Raw genomic sequence first — 21,780 nt, 5'->3', positions numbered from 1 at the left:
CTTCTGTGCATCAGCAGGAATTGAGAACGGAGCAAGAACTGGAAACCAGACTCTCCAGTATGAGAGATGTCTTAACTGCTAGCCAAATACTGGGGTCCTCACTTCTGTCATGATCACCTTGACTCACCTTTGCAAGATTTACACTGGTTATATACAGAGTGTTTATTTAATCCTTACACCAGTGTTACAGTATAACAGTTATTGGTCTTATTTAGCAGAAAAGAAAACCAAAGGAATAGTCTATCCGATGTTTCCTAGGGATCATATCAGGTCTGTTAATTCCACAGCCCTAAGTTTTTAAACCTGAACTCTATTTGTCTCTTATCTTGAAAATACTAATGATAACACTTACTTCATAGTTACTGTCAGAAGTTAAATAAGTATGGAAGACCAGATCTCTTTAAAATCCCTTTGCATTCTTAGTTAACAATTTTAGTAATAATTGCATTACCAGCTTTTATTTTAGATTATCAAATCTTTACTTTTCAGTTTACCATAATGTTTAAATGCTTTAAAACTAAAAACTTTAAATAGCTGCCATGACTTGTTTCACAAGAATATATTAGCAAATCTGGCATTCATTAGGGCCCAACTAAACATTCTTAACTAACTCAGATAACTTTTAAAAAATTCCAATTTAAAAAGCATCACAGCATGCGGTTGTTTCCATTATACATGAAAACTGTGTAACCAATTTCAGAGTAATTCAGAAGTCAGCTTAAGCAGCATTATTCCACACAGTGGCAAATTTTAACCATTGCCCCATCAGAAAGAGAATGCTACTGATGTGTAAAACATAGAAAGATGAAATGGAGGTTAAGCTAACTGTGCATGAAATTGTAGTCATGAAAGAAATTTCACAGTTGCTTAAAATAGCTTTGCCTTTATAATGTGCCTGTGGTATCAATACATAAACTGATTTCTTCTGAAGCATCAAAATTATTTTTTAAATCTTTAGCAGATTGTTCTAATTATAATGTAAAATTATTGACCAAGAATTTTTTAAGAATGGATAATATTTGGGAGTTGTTCAGATTCAATGTAAGTATCACAAAGACACTTGTAGCAAAAATACTAAATAACATACAAATATGTGCTTAATAGTAATAGCCATTGATCTTAAGTTCTTCCTGAAAGAAGGCACTGTTCCAAGCACTGTGGTTTGAGTAATGTTCCCAGCAGATGTTGTCAATTTCCCCGTTTCATAGTTGATTGAGGCAACTAGGTTTTGTCTAAAGTCAAACAACTAAAAAATACTAAATCAAAACGTTAACATTGACCTTATGAAGTTATTTAATTGAGCTGAAACTACTATTTAATCCATTATTTTTTTTATATTTGCTTAATTTGTGGGGGGGAAAAGGTCCTTTTTTGGTATTACACAGTAGGATCATTTTCTGTCTAAATAAATTAAAACATTCTATCAGATTTGCAGATTGCAGTATTTTAAAAGAAACCATTTAAGAAATTCAGGTTGCTTTATAACTTAATGTCCAAAACATACCTGTATCAGAGTCAAACTTTCCATTTATACACTAAATGTGTTTTAGTGTGAAATTCTGTACAAATGCCAAAATAAGCTAAAAGTCACTAGCCTTTACAAGTCTGTTGGTATATGGCTCACAGGATATTCTGTGTTAATTGAGGAAAACATAATACCTAACCTTATGAAAGTGAACACCACAAGAATTAAACATAAATAAAAAGTAGAAGGGGACAATCGGTAAATCTTTGTAAGTTGGTATATTGTGAGAATTATAAAAATAACCATGTGCAACATGATGGATATAATAAGTGGAGGAACTAAAAAATGCTGAGTGGAAGATAAGACACAAAGAAGCATTTTACCTACTATTTTATGCCCTTTGTACTTTTTTATTATTTCCGAATCTATTGGTATCTTTAAAGAAATCAGGGGCAGGTGTTTCACCTAGTGGTTAAGATGCCACTAGGATTGTCCACATCTAATGTTAGAGCACATGGATTTCATTCCCAAGTCCTCTCCTGATCCCAACTTCCTGCTAATCCACCCCCTGGGCCCACATGTGACTTTCTCCGTGGGTGTGTACGCGCACACATGTGCATGTATATTCACCTGCCTTTCAAATAAAAAATTCAAAGTGATATGCTTTAAACAGAATATGTGTATGTGTTATCATGTGTTATGATGGCACCCATAAGAATGCTGCATGGCCATTTGACAGGTCAGGTAAATGGTGGTGTTTGTTTAAACAGGGATTGACACCAAGAGTTGGATAATGATTGGGAAAAGAGCCTCTGGCATAAAGGAAGGTTAACAAGGCATGGAGCCATGAGAGAGTATGGCCGTTTGAGCTAAATCAAACAGCTGGGTGATTTTGAAGATGATCATGATTAGCTAAGCAGGAACTGGGTGATGTATAGGGCCTTGTGTGCCTTGGTCAGAATTTGAACTTTATTCTACAGACAGGGACAGATTAATGGATTATAAACAATAAAATATCAGATCTGTATTTTAGTAAGTTTGATGGTGTGAACAATAGTTGGTAGGAAGAAGAGGAATATCTTTGCAAGAACATGTGGATTACTTTTTCCAAGAGGAATATACAAGGCTTAAAACAGCATATTGCCAGTGAAAATGAAAAGCAGCAGATCTGAGGTAGATTTAGGTTGATACAACCTACAGGATGGGGCTTAGTCACCAGATGGGTATCTGCCCCTCCTTCTGGTTCCAGCTTCATGCTAATATAGACCCTCAGAGGCAGTGGTATGTTGATGCAGGTAAATTGGTTGCTGCTACCTCCATGGAAAATCTTGATTGTGTTCCTGGCTCCAGGTTATTGCAAGGCTCTGTGGAATACATTTGCAAAGTGAATCAGTGAATGGAGTTTTTGCTTTTTATGTCTTATCCCCCCCAAACACTTCCCTATTCCTGTCCCTCTCCCTCTCATAAACTTTGTAAGATTTATTTATTTGAAAGACAGAGAGATCTTCTGTCTGCTGGTTCATTTCCCAAATGACCACAGCAGCCAAAGCTGGGCCAGGCCAAAGGCAAACATCAGAAACCTGGTTTATGTCTCCCACGCAGCAAACAGAGACCCAAGCTCAGATCATCTTCCACTGCCTTCCCTGGAATATTAGTGGGAAGCTGGAATGGACAGAGCACCCAGGACTTCAACCTGCACTCCAATATAGGAAGCCAGCACTACTGGCAGCATCTCAGCCTTCTGGGCCACAATTTCAGGCCCGTAAATATAATTTTAAATAATGTTTGTTTTCATCAAGTTGGAGAGCAGAACTACAAAGAGAGAGAAGAAAAAGACCTGTGTTTTATCTCAGGGTCATTCTGCAAATGCCTACAACCATCAAGGCTATTCCAGGCCCAAGCAAGAAGCCTGGAACTCTGGGTTTCCTACATAAGTGAGAAGGATCCAGACATTTGAGCCATCACATTGCTGCTCCCGGGTATGGTAAGAGAAAGCTGGATGAGAAGCAGGGCAGCTATAAGTTGAACCGGCACTCCCATACAGGATACAAGGATCCCAATCAGCCACTTATCTTGTTATGCCACACAGCTCCAATGCCAAAATAATTTTTAAAATTTCTTTACTGATCCTTAGGAATGTTTTAGAACATTTTTAGAACAGTGGAAAGGAATGAATGACAGTGTTCCCAGTATTCTCTACATTCTCACCAGAACTTGTTTTGTCTTTTGGATAATAGTCATTCTAAGTGGAGAGAAGTAATAGCTCACTGTAGTTATGGTTTGCATTTCTTTGGCAGTATTCACTTTCTGTTTGTCATCTCTGTCATCTTTTAAAATTTGATGTTTAGGAAGGAGTATTTTGTCTAGTGATTAAGTTGCCAATTAGGACACGCATGTCTTCCATCAGTCCTGAATTCATCCGTGTTTTCAGCTTCCCCTGGGAGGAATGATGGTTCAGGCAGCTCAATTCTTGCCATGCACTTGGGAGAACCGGATTGAGTTCCACTTTCAGCCAGGACTAATTCTGGCCCTTTTTTGGCATTTAGGACGTGACCAAGCAGATACAAGCTCGCTCTGTTTCTGTGTCTCACTAGCTCTGAGATGAAAAATTTGCCTAAAAAATAGACTTAGATATTTTTAAAATTGGATTATTTAGGTTATATTTTTCCTATGGCGTCTCATATGTGTTCTGTTTATTGACTTCTTTTCAGATATGTAACTTACAAATATATTCTTCCATGTGATAGGTTGTCTTTTCATGCTTGATTGTTTCCTTTGCTGTGCAGCAATTCTCCAGTACAAAAAATCTCATCTGTTCATGCCTTTGTTTCCTGTGTTGTTGAAGACTGATCCAAAATACCCTTCTTAACTAATGTCCTGAAGCATTTCCCCTGTATGTTTGTCAGGAAGTTTCATAATATCGAGTCTTGCATTGAGGTCTTCAGTTCATTCTGCGATGACTTTTGTATATGATAAAAGAAACCTAGTTTTATTCTATGTAGATATTCAACTTCCTCAGCACCTAACACATTTTCTCCTAACACATTTTTTTTATTTTTTTTTTTTAATTCTGATTTTTTATATTTATTTTTATTGGAAAGTCAGATTTACAGAGAGAAGGAGAGACAGAGAGAAAGATCTTCCACCCTGGTTCACTACCCAAGTGGCCTCAGTGGCCAGAGTTGAACTGATCCGAAGCCAGGAGCTTTTTCTAGTCTCCCATGTGAATGTAGGTTCCCAAGGCTTTGAACTGTCCTCTACTGCTTTCCCAGGCTACAAACAGGAGCTGGATGGGAAGTGGAGCAGCCAGGACATGAATAGGCACCCATATGGGATCCAGCTGCATGTAAGGCGAGGACTTTAGCCACTAAGCTACCTTAATGCCATGCCTCTCACTTTATTTTATACAATTTCATTGAGCTTTTTTTTTTACTGAAACATTGATTATATTTTTGTGGAAAGGTACCTCTAATGTAGTCTTACCTTCTTTTGAGCCTAATTTAAATTAAGGAAGATACTCCCTGGCATGTTTTACAACTTTTCTTGCCAGTCTCAAGACAGGAATTAAAAACAAAAATAGCATTTTAATAGTGTAGAAGGAAAAAATAATGTAGTAGACAATTTTAAACTCAGTGAAGCTGTTTAAGCACAAAATCATTATCAGTTCAATAGAAGGCAATCAAAAATAGTTTAATTTGAAGAATGTAGTATTGGAGAATTAATATTTGCCAGTGTGGTTTGCCAAAATGGTAAAACTGAGGGGTTCCCTCCACCCAAGTATTTAATACGTAACTGATGTTCTTAAGCAAAAATGCTGTCAGAGAGGGAATAGAAGTGTCAACAGATAACACTGTTTGCTTTATCCATACATGCCGAACTAAGAATCTCTGCTTCTGAAGTTCACAGGCTGAACTTCCTCAAGCTCTAAAACAATTTATGGTCTTCTTACCCAGCCTGTTTTTATTGAAGTGTTTGAAATTAATGTTGTTACCTGGACCTAAATGAGGGCTCTACCTTGCTGAGCTGGGTTGCCTTAAAAACAAACAGTAGGTCAGTCACTGCTCACCACAGGTTCTAGAGACTTCCAAGAAGGAGATTGGACTTTGTGGGGGCTCTGTCCTGAGCATACAATTTCTTCATCTCTTTTCACGTTCAGTCTTACAAATTTTTCTATCAAGATCAATGTAGATTTCGTGAGAATTCCCTCTTAGCTTGCAGAAAGGTTCAAAATGATCAGATGATTGTCCAATCACCTTAAAAGTGACATTTGTTTTCTTGTGAAGCTGTTGGAGATTCTCGAGATCTTTTACATATTCCTTGCAGTTATAACACAGGAGATGATACATGAAGACCACCATGACCCATCACTCCTGAAATGGGACCTAGGTGCACCAGCCTAATGTGAGCTTCAGCACAGGCAGCTCTGCCACAGCAGCCATCAAGGGCTGCCTGTCATTGGGGTCTGTCAGGACCAGGGCCAGGGCTGCACAGGTGAGGATCTGCCATGTGACGGGGGCAAGTACAGCCAACATGTGCTGGGTTATTAATAAACGAACAAGTTAACCATAACTGTCTCTGGTACTTCTCTACTGAGAATGCTGTCACCACACCACTTTACCCAGGTGGGTGGTCTATGGTTGAGGCTTCCCCCAACCCCACTCCACTGCATTCCCACATTATCAACAAGGAGCTGGCTAGAAAATACAGCAGCAGGGACATGAACCAGTGCCCATATTGGATGCTGGCATTACAGGTGGCAGTTTGACCCGCTGTACTATAATATCACCCCTACCAAAACCTTGAATTATTTACTTATATAATGAAAGAAGAGACATTTCATTTTTTTAAATTAATAATTCTCTGTTCAGCACAACATTAAAAACATCTGTATCCACTTCTGGGGATGAATTAAGACATTTCCTTCCCACAGCCAAGTAATTGACTAAATCATGAGAACACATCAAAGTGTGTGGAAAAATGTGTAGTATATCTTCATTCCATTTTCCATCAACTTCTTGCGATGTTACTGTATCTGTAGTGCATTTTCATGAGAGCAGAGCTCTGTAGGTGTTTACTAGGAAAGTCCCTTCCTTGCTGGTGTTAAGAAGTCCACAAAAATTTGCCTGGACAAGTTCACATCTAAGCTGCCTCCTCATTAAAAGTTGACTTCTAATATTTTTTAATTAATCTGTTAATGCCTTTGTGCAGTAAGGTGTTTTCTATGATTGGGTCATAAGTATTCTAGGACAAGTAAATCTTTCAGTCCTTGAGTCAGTGAGTCTGAAGTAAGCAGGCCTGTCATCCCTGGGTAAAGAAGCTTTCCCTTTGACCCCATGCGCCCTATAGTCATTACCGTTGTCCACATATACTGTGGCAATGAAGACTGTTGGGCAACAGTTGTATGGAGAATAGCGTTATATAAGGTGTTCCAAGGAATCATGGATAAAATATAAGTCTGAGAACTGAGTGGTACTGTGACATGGTGTTCTTTGACCCGTGAAGTATGGTTCACACATTAAGTACATTCATATTATTGCCATCACTTTCTTTATTCTCATCTTCCCAGACTGCAGTGCCATGCACATTAAACATTACCTCCCCATTCCTGTCTACTCTGATAACCGCCATCCTATTTTCTGTGTATGACTTTGTCTACCCTACTTGGGATAAGTGGAATCAGGCAACCTCCTGCCACCTCCTTATTTCACTTAACAAAATGTCATCAGGATTCGTTTGTGTTGTAATGTGTCAGAATTTTCTTCCTAATTAAAGCTGAATAAATTTTTGTTTATCCCTACACTATTTTTGGACCCTGAGTTACTTCCATATTTTGACTATTCTGAATGATGCCATGTACATAGATGTGCAAGTGTTTGAGTCTCTACTTCTTTCTTTTTTTATTGGAAAGGCAGATATACAGAGAGGAAAGACAGAGAGGAAGATCTTCCATCCGATGATTCACTCCCCAAGTGAGAGCAACGGCCGATACTATGCCGATCCGAAGCCAGGAGCCTCTTCCGGGTCCCCCACACGGGTGCAGGATCCCAAAGCTTTGGGCCGTCCTGCTTTCCCAGGCCACAGGCAGGGAGCTGGATGGGAAGCGGGGCTGCCGGGATTAGAACCGGCGCCCATATGGGATCCTGGGCGTGCAAGGCGAGGACCTTAACCACTGCGCCACCACGCCAGGCCCTTGAGTCTCTACTACTTTAGACAAACAAACAGTACAGCTCATATGATAATTGACTTTAATTTTTTTAAAAATATTTCTTTTTATTGGATAGTCAGATATACAGAGAGGAGGAGAGACAGAGGGAAAGACCCTCCATTGGATGACTCACTCCCCAAGTGGCAGCAACAGCCAGAACTGAGCCAATCCAGAGCCAGGAGCCTCTGGATCGTCCAGCGGGTACCAGGCCCCAAGGCCTTGGACCATCCCCAGGCCACAAGCAGGGATCTGGATGGGAAGTGGGTAATGGGGATTAGAACCAGTGCCCATGTGGGACCCTGTCACGTGCAAGGCAAGGACCCCAGCTACTAGGTTAGCACACTGGGCCCATGGCTTTAATTTTTTAAGAAATCATTCGGTTCTCCATAACCACTGCACCACTTCACATTTCTAATAGCAGTACCCAAGGATTCCAGTTTGTCCACATTCTCTGTACTGCTTGCTTTCTGATTTTTGATAATTGCCATCGAAATGGGTATAAAGTGGTGTCTTATTACGCTTTTCATATGCATTTCCATAATGATTAGTCATGTTAAATATCTCTTCATTAGCTAATTGGTGAATTCATTAGCCCTTTGTTTTTCTTTCATGGGGCCCAAATTGTGGCATAGGAGGTTAAACAGCTGTTTGCAACACCAGCATTGCATATCAGACTGTCAGTTTGAATCCTGTCTGCTCCACTTATCAAGAGCAGAAGATGGGCCAAGTGCTTGGGCCCTGCCACCCACGTTGGGAGATCGTGGAGTTCTATCTAGATTCCTGGCTTCATCCTAGCCCAGCCCCCATTGTTATAGGCTTTGGAGAGTGAACAAACATTTGAGATCTGTCTTCTCTGTAATTCTGCCTATCAAATAAACACATGTTTCAGTTTTTTATTCTTTTCATAGTTGTCCAGCCAAAATTACCCAAGCCTTGGTCAGAAACAATTTACTGTGTAAAATTAAGTCAATGCAATCTTACTTTTTTTAAAGATTTATTTTTATTGCAAAGTCAGATATACAGAGAGGAGGAGAGACAGAGAGCAAGATCTTCCGTCCGATGATTCACTCACTTAGCGACTGCAGCGGCCAGTGCTGCGCAGATCTGGGGCCAGGAACTTCCTCCAGGTCTTCCACGCTGGTGGCTGCAAAGCTTTGGGCTGTCCTCAACTGCTTTCCCAGGCCGCAAGCAGGGAGCTGGATAGGAAGCGGGACTGCTGGAATTAGAACTGGTGTCCATATGGCATCCTGGCACATACAAGGTGAGGATTTAGCCACTAGGCCACCATGCTGTACCCATTATTTTTTTTTTTTTTTGCTTTATTGTTTATTGACTTTTTTATGACTTTTTAATTTTTTCAATTTTATCATTGATGATGTTTACATAGTGGGAAGGGTCGAGGGTCAGGGGATAGTGGGTGAGACCATTGTTTACACATTTTCTTACTGGGTTTTTTTTTTTTTAAGAAGTAGGGAGTGAGCTCCCAGCTGGTGGTTTACTCCCAAATGCTATTATAAGGTCTTGGAATAAGCTAGGCTAAAGCTAGAAACCAGAAACTCGGTACAGGTCACGGCCGTGGGTGAGGGACCTTCTGCTTGAGCCATCACCTGATATCTCCCAGTCTGTTCTAGTCAATGTCAGGCACTCCGGTATGGGATAGAGGCATCTTACTAGCATTTTCTCCGCTAGGACAAACCCCTGCTCCGAACACCCTTCATTAAAGAAAAATTCTGTGAGAACTCAAAACGGCTTGTGGCCCTCAAAACCGTAATTCTTGATGTGGCCAAGAATCACCAAAAATTCAGTGTCTTTTGAGTAGATTGAGTTAAGTAATTTTTAAATTTCTATTTTGTGCTTTCTGGTAAAATTTTCCATGGTACTTTAATGAATATGCCTGGTTATGTGATTAAGTCCATCTTTAACTCATATTTCTACAAAAAAGGAATCGAAAAGCTGAGAACAAATGAAATGGGTGTGGGCTGTTCCTTACATTGTTGGCCTTCTCTTGGGATTACAGCATTTCCCACGGTTGTTTTTAGGACGTATATTCCCAAATGTAGTTATAGTCCAAGTATATGCTGTCTATAAAGAGAATGCGCAGCTTCTAGAGCTGCGAAAGGTGATGTTTACCAGGGAATCCAGCTCGGCTGAGAATGTCAGATTCTATAGCTGGAAAAGTAGTACTTGCCATTGAATCTACTTCAGCTGAATTTCATTAAAAGAAAATACTTGCATTTGAGTTCTTCATGATTATGTTTTACTGATTTTCCTATAATATCTTTATGTAATACCAAAAATATTAATCACTCTTAAAAGCTATTGGGTCTTTAATTTTGAAAGAGAATCACTTAATAGTAAAAGCAACAAGAAATAATTCTCATTGAGTATCTGTCTGCGATAGATAGATATATTCCCTGCACCTAGTCTGGCATGCTAAAAATAATATACTTCATTGTTGAGTCTTACGTCCTCCTCTTGTGGTTTGGGGTCATTATTAAGTAAAATAATGTTTAACACAAATATTGCAGTACCACGCAGTCAGTCTGATAACCCAGGAGGCTAGTAAATGGCAACATGATATACACAACAAAGAGATGACATATGTCCCAGTAGACTGAGTAACCACTGGAGATTTCATCTCAGAGCAGTGTAAACTTAAAACTTACAAATGTTTATTTCTAGAGTTTTTCATTGAACATTTTTGTGCTTCAATTGGCCATACATTATAAACCTGCTAAGAGGGTTGACTGTGTGGGCTGCCATTTCCTCAGTTCGCTTGGTCTGCAGCTGCATAGTCCTATCCATCTCTGATATTATTCTTATCTACATTATGTACTTAACTGTAAGATTTATCTTATGAATGTTTCATTTACGTTATAAATATATTTTAAGGTTTATGCTGGTTTTCTTAATTCTTTTTCCCCTTTTGTAGCTATATGCAGGAGCCATTCTTGAAGTCTGTGGATGAAAATTGGGGAGGTTCCCTCAAGTCCAAGGTATGTAGTAAAATCTAATCATTTAAAATTAAAATCTCACTAAAAATATGCCACTGTAAAATTTAGTAGAGAATGAGAGGAAGATAGCAAAGGAGGAAGATGGGTGGGCAATGTAGGCTAGAGGCAGGGTAGGGTGGCAGGTGTCACCCTGCTCCTAAATCTGTATCATCATATATGTGAAATTTGTTCACTTTATATAAATTTTTTTAAAAAGAAACTCAGAAAGGTAAATAAAATCAACATTTCATTAAATGTTTCCAGAGTAAGAATTTTTTTCACTTTATTTTTTGTGGAGATACTTTTATAGTCATTGATAAAGACTTAGTTACTTTACCATAAGCAAACACATGTCGTCAGGCTAGTCCATGTTAAATCTCAAACCTTCAGATGTGGCAGATAATTTGTGAATTTAATGTAGTATTGAGATTAGCAGGAGGTTTCATTTTTTAATTATGATTGTTCATTTAATGGAGCTGTGGGGTTAAAGGATAAGGTGAAATAAGAGAGGAAGCTCTCCCATCCGTTGGTTCACCTTTCAAATACCTGCAACAACCAGGACTGAACAGACCAAATCTAGGAGCTAGGAACCAGGGCTCAAGTAGCTGGGCTTCCTCTACGGCCTCAAGTGCTTCAGCAGCAGCTAGACTGAAAGTGAAGTAGATGGGCACTGAAACATGGATATGGGCATGCCAGGCAGCCCATTAACCTATGCCACAGCACCCTGTCTGAATAGGACTGTTTTGAAGATTAAGCAATGTATACGTTACTTCGTATAAGTCTGGCATTGGCAAATACAGAATAAATCACACTCTGTTCTAAATGTGTTAACTGAATGCTTGACTGCAGATCAAGTACTGTTTAGTACCGAGGATGTTAAATGGTAGTTTTTACTGTTACAAGTTTTGTTTCTTTGGTGAATGCATTTACTTGTTCCCTTACTGGCCATGTTTTTTAGCAATATTTGAAATCCAGTATATATATTATAACTATAGTCTGTCTCATAGTTAGCAAAATTCTCTTCTGTGTCTGCCTCTACTTGCTCACCTAACTCTACAACCTGGCTTCTCTTGGTGCCAACTTACCTCCTCATAGACCAATCTTACTTCACTCCCCAGCATTTGAAACTTTCTTCCCTTTACTTGTACAACTCTATTATGTCTTAGTTACTTCCTTCTAATATTTTTTATTCTTCTTTCCTAGCTTCTCTTCTACTACCCTCCTTCAAATGTTACTTTTAGTCAGAGTCTTCAAATTTTCTTTTCATGTTCTCAAGAATTGATGTTGGATTACTTTTCACAGAATTATTTTTTTCTTTTAAGAGAGAGTCATAGAACTTTCCATCTATTAGTTCATTTCCTATTGTCCCCAATAGCCAGGGCTTGGCCAAGCTGAAACCACAAGCTAGGAGTCCACTCGGTTATCTCCCAGTTGATGATAGGGAACTGTCTCCTGCTGCCTTCCAGGCTGAGTATTAGCAGGAACCTAATGAGTTCTAAAGGAGTTGGAAACAGAGCTGGAACTCAAACTCAGACATTCTGATAGAGATCAGACATTCTAAGCAGCATCTTAACCACAACACCAGGGCGTGCCACTAAATACCATGTTTCTGACTCCCTTTGGATACTTCCATAACTGGTACAGACATGAGTCATCAGGCAATCTTATTAAACTATGGAGTGTAATACTGAAGATTTGTATGGAAGAATATGTACAGTATATTCTAATTTATGTGAAGTTAAAAAGCAATCTGAACTAAATGATTAGCAACGCACAATTGGTAATGACCATAAGGAACAGCAAACAAGGGATTAACAAGTTTGGAATCATAGATACATATATCTATAAGAGGAAGAGTAAAGGAACACATAGACGCCTCATGGCTTTGCAGTGTTTTGTTTTCATTTTGGGTACCATGTACAAAGAAACATTCATTGTCTTTAAACTGTATGCGTGTATTTCCATGTATTCTTTTCCATGCTTGATATAATCTGTAATAGGAAAATGATTTAAAACTTTTAATTTCAATTCTGTACATTTCTCATGGGCCCTAAGACTTGCTGCTTCTGATAGTTTTGAGATTGTACGCCACATTTTTAGTGCAAAGCCTTTAAACACAGCTTGTCTAAAACCTGAATCGATTCTCTTCTCTGGTAATTTACATCCTTTTCCTGTTTCCACAAATGGCAGCATTGTCAGGCGAAAGCATGAAGCATGAAACACAAGAATCACGATTAATCTTCCACACTTTATACGCAATTACTCACCAAGTTGTACGTGTTTTCCTGTTTAATAACCTTCATATCTTATTTCCTTCCTTTTCTCTGTGCTTTTAATTGAGCCTTTAAATATCTTTATTCAAAAGATTGGTTACTTGTTAGCTGGTGTTCCTGTCTTTGTATCCTTTCCTTACTGTAGTGCTTCTTCCACACAACTGCAAAAAAGACATACCTGAGTATATTATGCTTTTACTGAAAGTCCTTTATGGTCCTCTATCCCATACAGAATGGTTAACAACATCACATACATAAAATCTACAATCATGTAGTCCCTCATACCTAGGTTCATACCTCTGGTTCATGCAGAATTCAGGGAACTGCCACTGACTTGTCTCTGCACACACTGAATTGTCTTAACTTGGTGCCTCTTGCCAGTTCTTGGTGACAGATTTTTATTCATTCGAAATATAATTTCAGCATGATTTTGGGTAGCCTTTGGGTGGAATTTTTTATCCTTTATATGCTGCATTAGTAAATCCCAAATGACATTGAAAAATATTTGCCATACCACTGTTTCCCTACCAAACTAGGAATACTTTAAAGTACAGAATTTTAAGATTTTTAATCATTAATATACTGAGAGGGACCAGAATTGGGATGCATCAGGTTAATCTACCACTTGAGAAGTCAACATGCCACGTGATAGTGCCAGTTTGAGTCCCAGCTGTTCTGCTTTCAATTTGTCGTCCTGTTAGTGTGCCTGGGAAGGCAGAAGTTGGCCCATGTCTTTGGGCCCCTGACACACCTGTCTTCCTAGCCGAGATCTTGCTCTTGCGTCAATTTTGGTAGTAAGTAAGCAGGTGGAGATTTCTGTCACTGTGCCTTTTAAATGAATAAATGAGCCTTTAATCTTCCTAATACTACACACCTGGCATTTAGAGGAATTCAAATATTTGTGGAAACAGATGCATTCGTGTACTGAATTTACTCCCCAAATGGCTACAGCAGTCAGTGCTGGATCGTGCTAAAGCCAGGAGCCTAGAGCTCCATCCTGCCACTTCGGTGGCAGGAAGCCGAGCACTGAGGCCTCACTCTGCTTCCTCCTAGGTCCATTAACAGGAAGCTGGGTCAGAAGTGAAGCAGCTTGGATTCAAACTAGCAAACATATAGGATGCTAGCATCACTGGAGTTGGCTTTACCTTACTATACTTCCATGCTGGCTAATCATTCATTTGAAACTTCCCAAGAATCCTGTGTCTTAGATGAAACCTTTTAGTGACATCATAATAATATTTTTGAACCATTATATAAATTGTGGTTGGTATTTAGTATTTTTTCACTTAATATTTTTAAAGATTTCATTTAGTGCATCTAGACTTTTTTATATCTTTTTTTAACAACTGCGGGAAGCCAAACAATCTATAATGTGCTTCTTCAGCATGGTAATTTACTTCGATATCATTAACTATAGACCAATATAGTTTTCAAATAATTTTTATTGTATTTTTATTATTGATTGCATAGTTCAGAGGGTTGCATCCCCATGTGGGCCTCTGATTTATTTGTTTCATTATTTAAATGTTTATTTTATTTTTTATTGTTTATATAGTTAAGAGGATAGCATGCCCATGTGGGTGAGGAGTGTCAACGTGTGGAGAAAAACAGTATATTAAATGTTTGATTTTTTTTTTTCCTCCTGTCTACAGAGGGGGTGGGGTGGGATGGGTTGGCATTCATTGCTGTTAAACTACATCCGCATCCAGGCTATAATTTTTAATGGTTGGCTATATTTGATAATATACATGTAAATTTGATCAACAGCCTTTTACATATTTAGATTGTTTTCCAATTTTTGGCTTATTTATCATAATTACCTTAGTATTAGTTATTTCCTGCACATAAACACCTATAGATGTCAAAGATATGTGTGTTTTAAGCCTTGTGGTTCATTTGGCTGTATGCCCATGAGGAAGGAGATATCTGTACACACCCTCAGTGAAATCCCTCTCCCATCTACCTGTAGAATTCTTTTCTCTGTTTCTCACTCGGGATGTGGTTATTTAAGTTCTTTATGCTGTAAATTGTGGTGGTTCCCTGAACTTTTTTTTAGCACTTTATTTTTTTAACATTATTTATTTATCATAGTTATACCTTACTAGACTATAAGCTTCTTTAGAATGTCATCTGTTTTATATAGGTTTATTTATGCTCTGTGTCATATAATAAATATTTGATAAGGATCTGCTGAATTAATTTAAAATGTGTATACATTTGGCATATTCTATAGCAGAACAAATCCCACCATCCCATAGTTTACTTTTTAAAATCTGCTTCGACTGCTCTTTCACTTTTCTCTTACAGCTGTGCTGTAGTATTGTTTTGTCAAGCCCCAATTCCATTGGAATTAGGGGTTTGGGAAATTTAAAACAATTAACTCTCAAAATATTTAATATTCCCATCAAAAAATATGGCATATCTATCCATTTATTCATACATGTTTGAAGTTTTTTTAATATAGGATGTAATATTTTCTGTTAAGTTTGTTTCTATTTTGTGTATTGATCTTGGCATCTAGCTAAAATTTGGAAAGCAACAACTTAAATCTTTTTTCTCTCGTAAGCTTTTGTCAGGAGTGATAAGCCCAAACTGTTCAGAGGACTACAAATCAAGGTAAGAAAATGGTAACGGAATCTCTTTTCTTCTGGTATGTATTTATTTGTTTCTTAAGTAAAAGAAATATTTGAATAAATAATTATTTAATATTTTATAGAAGAGCTTTTTTGGTTTACAGAAGAATTGAATAGAAAGTAGTGTATCTGTGTGCTAGAGGGCACACACCCTAACCCTGTTTCCTGTTACAACATCTTGAATTTATAGGATACATTTGTTACAACTGAAGAACCCGTGTAGATACAACATTATTAATTACACTCTGTAATTGCATTAGGGTTTCCACCTTGTCCTGTGGTGTATTCCCAAATGCATAATACCATGTATCCACGAAGTCTTCTCTCCATGCAGCCTGCTCCTATTGCACCCTAGCAGGTAGTAGGTGGCACCCCAGCGGCTTGGGCCCTTGGCTCTTTCTCTTGCCCCTCCCTTTCCATCTTTCTCTCTCCCTTTGCTTCTTTGCCTTCCTAGCAGATGAAAGTAAATAAGTAATTGTTCCTAAATGGGAATACCTTAAAAGCTCATGAAAAATAAAAACACCAGTTTATTTTGGTGCAAAATATTTTTTAAATCCCTGTGTAGTTTTTTGATACCATGTATTTTCATAAACTTTTTAAACATTCCTTTCACCATTGTTCCCTATTGTTAATCTCCATTGGATTTGAAGTTCATTTTAATTTGACTATTAAATAAGTATACCGTAAATGTTACATTCAATAACAGTCTTAGATCTTAAATGAATTATTTTAATGGTGGTTTTTTTCTCTTTTGAAGTAAAGTACAACTTTTTCTCATTTTCTTATGAAATTCCATTTAGGTCTTTCTAAAAAGACTTCCTTTGAGACTAACTGGTTTGTGATGTTATGTCTAAAAGCTTTTTTTAAAAAAAAAAAATTACTGTCATACTTAAGTAAGCCCTCTTGACCTTGGTCAGAGCTGGGAAACTGTGCCTAAGCAGCCAATACTGACTGTGTCCCTCTTGTTTGCTAGTATGTCCGTGGGTCAGACCCTGTGCTAAAGCTTTTGGATGACAACGGGAACATTGCTGAAGAACTCAGCATCCTCAAGTGGAACACAGACAGCGTGGAAGAATTCCTGAGTGAAAAGTTGGAGCGCATATAAATGTTACTTGATTTTTCTCCATTGTTATCAAATGAAACACTCCAGCACCTAGAAAATATGTTGCACTTCCTTCCCTGGTTCAGGCTATTTTCTGCAGGGCATTAAACATCTAGGTAGAAGTTGAAGTGGCATATCTGTGGAGTTAGCAAGCTCTCCAGAACCCTTTTTTCTTTTTTTATAGATTTCTGTCCTCCTGCATTTGTTGATACCACTAATGAAATGCTTTGTAACAGGCTTGTGGTTAATTATGCAAATGAGAGTTTGTGATAATTGGTCCAGTTTTGTGAACAGCGGATTTTTAAATTGGGGAGATTATTAAGGAAGATGATTATTGTGCCTCATGGCTGTGTGTTCTTTTGAAAAGTAATGACAGAAAACCACAGAGCAAATAAGACATACCAAGCCTCGACATTTTGCCTGCTTCTCCAAGCTGCTCATATTTTTTTTAATAATGCCTAGATTTCCTTTTCTTAGAAATGTTGTTTGTATTGTATAATGTATGTATTGCATTAAAAACATTGTAGCTTCGTTATTATGAAACAGATTGGAGATTCAACAGTAAGGGTGAAGCATTCACAAAAATTTGCGTCAGTGAAGACCACACAGAAAACCTTTCTGAGGATTTGTGTGAATCTGATATTTGGCAGATTTTTGTGTTTTTACATTCCTTACAGAAAAATACATTTAAAAAATCGTTTGTAAGACCAAAACATAAATAAAAACTTTGAAAAATCCATAAGTTGGAAATTTTTATGGTTTGTGCTTTCATGTTTCGTAATAACCTGAAATTCTTTAAACATAATTTATCAGAGGTTTGCAGAATGTCTCAGAGACTGGCTGTTTTTACCAGCAGTTTCTGTTAAAGCCAGCATCATAATGAATAAATAAGTAAACTTGGCTAATTTGGCTAATCACGGTATTATAAGAAATCCTGGCATATGGATCTTGGATCATGCATAGCAATGGAAAAGGACCATCATTTTGATAGTATCAGGCCTGACTAATATGCCAGTAAGCCGTGATGATTATTACAAGTAAAGAACAAGAGGAAGCCTAAGCCAATTGTTGACAGTGGGGGAAAAGAATTTTTTAAAGAAAAATCAGTAGGAACAGAGTTACCGCCACATGCAGAAGAATAGTGGGATTGAAGGATGAAACTTCGAACCTGAGGTTGGCATAGAAAATTAATTAGATTGGTTTCTGGACAGGAAGAGCCAGTTAAATGAGTATCTGGCATTGGAATTTGAAAAGAACAACCTGGAAAGAGAACTAAAAGACTGTTGTATTGAAGTTATTGTGCAAGATCAAAGATGCTGAAGAGCCCTGGAGTATCCAGAGCTTCAAATCCTCAAGCTGGAATAAAGGGATTCTTACCAAGTCCTGTGCTTTAATTGGGAAGTTCAAATTAATCAGCCACTTCCAACTATTTCTTGCCAATTGCAATCAAAGAATGGCTTTTTAAGAAAACAAAACTGCTGATCACCAAGAAAGAAACATAAAATACTTACATAAAAGTACCATTTTCTGGCTAAATTCTGCCATTTATTTACATTTAGTCAAATCCATATAGACATAGAATAGTGATTTGATATTTATAACTTTGCTTTCTCTGCCAAAATTGCATTACTCACAACTTAAAACAGTCATCTCCAAAGTTCAGAATTTGGCAAAAGCCAAAGTATGAGCCAAAAAGGACACCCACAAAGTCAGCTGGCGCAGCTCAGCAGACCTCGCCATGCTCTTCTGAGTAAGTCACTCCACGGTGGGAAACTGCTACTGGCCGTCAGTCTTTTCTCATTATTGGGCCTCCTTACGGCATCTGATGCCTGCGTTTCGCCAGCTGCCTAAAACACATGAAATAGAAATTGACCCCCAACCTAATTTTTAAAGATGTAGTGAAATTCTTTAGTCTTTGTTTATTTTCCCCTGTTGGTGGCTAAAACATGTACTACTTAACACTAGTCATTAGGTAAAGGAACATCTTAATGAGGGAAAATGTATCCCTCTCAATAATGAATGCTGTTTCCAAAGGTAGCCTTCAGGCACTGGAGAACAAGGCAGAGTTTACCAACAAATCAACTTTCAGACTACTCAAATCCAAATAGTTCCTTACATAACACTTTTCTTAACAACAACAAAAAAAATTTATTGGTCTCAGTGTGATAGCCTATTGTCTGAATCCTTGCCTTGCATGTGCCAGGATCCCATATAGGTGTCAATTCATGCCCAGCTGCTCCTCTTCCCATCCTGCTCCCTGCTTGTGGCCTGGGAAAGCAGTAGAGGATGGCCCAAAGCCTTGAGACCTTGCATCTGCATGGGAGACCTAGAAGAAACTCCTGGCTCCTGGCTCTGGACCAGCTCAGCTCTGGCTGTTGCAGCCACCTGGGGAGTGAACCAAAACAGAAGATCTTTCTCTCTGTATCTCCTTCTCTGTAAATACGCCCTTCAATAAGAATAAATAAATCTTAAAAAAAAATTATTGGGAGCTTCTGTATGCCAGTCTACCTCCTCAGTGCAAGTCAGGGCTAGGCCAAAGCTGGGTTCTGGCACATTCTCTAATAAAGAACCTGGGTACTGGCCTCTAGGCCAAACCTTTGCCACAGATAACATTTTTACAGCACCTCAAAGAACAGTGATACAGTTCTGATGTACCTGCTACCCAGAGGCACAGTGATCACACTGACTGGTGCATTTTTGAATTTCCCATCACCGCACCTCCAGGTGCCTTCTCCAGCACTGGCCAGGGTATGGAAATAGCAAGTGAAACAGGCACACAGCCTCAGTTCTCCATTAGAAGGCAGACTGAGTTGAAGCTCTCCTTAATAAATTCGTATGCATTTGTGAATTTGATTTGATCATTCAGTGATCACAAACAAAAGGTTCTCCTTGCCTGTATCACCTGGAAGTGTCAGCACGGAAACTACCCTTTGATTGGCTGATCACCAAACTCAGGAGGATTATGGAATGTGCACTGGAAAAAATCATGGATATCTAGTGCTATTTTGCTTTTGCTGGAAAGAAAATGGGTCCAGAGAGACTAACTGATGAGCCAAGACCACCCTGTTCACTGGTCTGCTGCCCCCTCCCTGTCATTTTTCTGGATTCTTGTGGTGGAAACAACTTCTTCCATAGTCACTTGTTATCTTCCCCATAAGAGGTTTGTGTCCCTTCAGCATCCTGGGCCAGGGGGGAGAGTTTATAAGATTCAGTGTGGAGTATTATGATATCAGTAATAGCCTCAAAAGGCCAAGGGTAGCAAAAGGACGACTACAGCTGTGTCTCCACTGATGTCAACAGGTCAGCCCATTTTTACTCATGATTCTAAAATGTTTTCCTCAATGTTTCAAATCTTCCATGACAGTCATCTAGGGTCTTGAAAACAGTCCCTAGGAGTTCAGCCTGTAATTTTAAATATAAACCACAGGTCTGAGGCCATTTTTATAATGGACAGTCTTTCAGGGGTACAGACCTAAATTATGAGTGTTACAGTTAGGACAAGAGCAGCAGCTTGTCTCCAGATTATGGGAGAAATGGCCTTCTTCCTTCATGTTTGATGGCTGAATGCATCCATTCCACCATCAGGAGAGATTGTTGGTAGACCAGTGGAAAGCAAAGAAGACTTCGGAAAGCTCCTTTCTACAGTTTCCAGGTTCAAACACTTCATATCTTAATAACTGAGAAATCTATCTCCAGTTAGGATTATGGGGGAGGGGTGCAGCAGGGACAAAAATTATTTCCCTTTAAAAATATCGGCCCTGGGACTAAAGAGCGAGTAGACTGCACAAGGCCACAAACTGACTGGGACCAAGAGCTCACTGTGTGTCACCCAGAACACTGCACATGGGAAGGAAGCCTAGTCACAAGGAGGGAATAGTCTGGACAGGGTGACATTGGAGTGTTTCTGACATCAACGCGCGTTCTGTAACTGGGATCTTCAGGGGAGGCATCTCGCTGCACAGGTAAGAGAACAGAAAGCTGAACTTGTATTCCAATCTCATGGGCCATTCTCTCCAACCCTCTGCCCTCACCCTCCTCTGCTTCAGCCTCATGGCCACTCACCAGGAAGGCTTCCTTATAGTACTTGGCTGTGCTCTTGAAATGGCAAGGGGCAAAGAGGGCAACTGCCATGAAGCTGCCGCAGGTCCAGGATGGTGATGAAGAAGCAGGAGTAGAGGCAAAACTGTAGTCCCCAGAGCAGGCGGCAACAAGTGAGCTCCGACCTCAAAGAGAATCTCCAAAACATGGGAGCTGCCAATCGCTCGAGGCCTGGGCCCAAAAGTACCATGGTATCACTAAAGCCATCTTCTACATGTCAATAAATCCCAACCAGATTCAGGGGAAAGAAACAGTCTCAGGGGAAGAGTATTAGAAGAATTACAGATCCATGTTTTTATGTTCCTGCACTTACCTGCCACCCAGAATGTGTGAGTGACTTTTTGTAGTATCTTTGTCTTGGAATTTCACCACTCCAGGCTTATTTTTAAAGCTCTTTGAAGAATATTTGGGGCCCAGCGCAGTGGCACAGTGGTTAAGGTCCTCACCTTGCACACCCGGGATCCCATATGGGCGCCGGTTCTATCCCGGCAGCCCCGCTTCCCTTCCAGCTCCCTGCCTGTGGCCCGGGAGAGCAGTCGAGGACGGCCCAGAGCTTTGGGACCCTGCACCCGCGTGGGAGACCCAGAAGAGGCTCCTGGCTTCAGATCGGCTTAGTATCGGCCGTTGCGCTCACTTGGGGAGTGAATCATCGGACGGAAGATCTTCCTCTCTGTCTCTCCTCTCTGTATATCTGCCTTTCCAGTAAAAAAATAATAAAAATAAATCTTTAAAAAAAATCTTTGTTTGTGCCCAGCGGTGTGGCCTAGTGGCTAAAGTCCTCGCCTTGAACGTGCCGGAATCCCATATGGGCACTGGTTCTCTCCCGGCAGCCCCACTTCCCATCCAGCTCCCTGCTTGTGGCCTGGGAAAGCAGTTGAGGACAGCCCAGAGCTTTGGGACCCTGCACCAGCGTGGGAAACCCGGAGGAGGTTCCTAGTTCCCGGCTTCGGATCAACGCAGCACCGGCCATTGTGGTCGTTTGGGGAATGAATCATCGGACGGAAAATCTTG

The 21,780-nt window shown here is 39.4% G+C and overlaps 1 protein-coding gene and 1 pseudogene across 1 annotated transcript in view; one reads left to right on the top strand and one right to left on the bottom strand.

The window, feature by feature from the left end:
• SELENOF (selenoprotein F) overlaps positions 1–17,407 on the top strand; it is a 32,996-nt gene extending 15,589 nt beyond the window's left edge. The window contains exons 3-5 of the mRNA XM_040987392.1: positions 10,603–10,666; positions 15,503–15,552; positions 16,543–17,407. Coding sequence (XP_040843326.1) covers positions 10,603–10,666; positions 15,503–15,552; positions 16,543–16,674 — 246 coding nt within the window. The 3' untranslated portion in view covers positions 16,675–17,407. The remainder of the gene's footprint in view (positions 1–10,602; positions 10,667–15,502; positions 15,553–16,542) is intronic.
• LOC121161014 lies at positions 5,343–5,997 on the bottom strand (annotated as a pseudogene).
• Positions 17,408–21,780: the final 4,373 nt, after the last annotated feature.

The sequence above is a fragment of the Ochotona curzoniae genome, unplaced genomic scaffold (genome assembly GCF_017591425.1).
Source record: "Ochotona curzoniae isolate NIBS_2020 unplaced genomic scaffold, NIBS_Ocur_1.0 contig_4612, whole genome shotgun sequence".
Taxonomy (NCBI): domain Eukaryota; kingdom Metazoa; phylum Chordata; class Mammalia; order Lagomorpha; family Ochotonidae; genus Ochotona; species Ochotona curzoniae.
The sequence above is the reverse complement of the archived record's forward strand: the minus strand, read 5'-3'. Positions and strand labels throughout refer to the sequence as shown.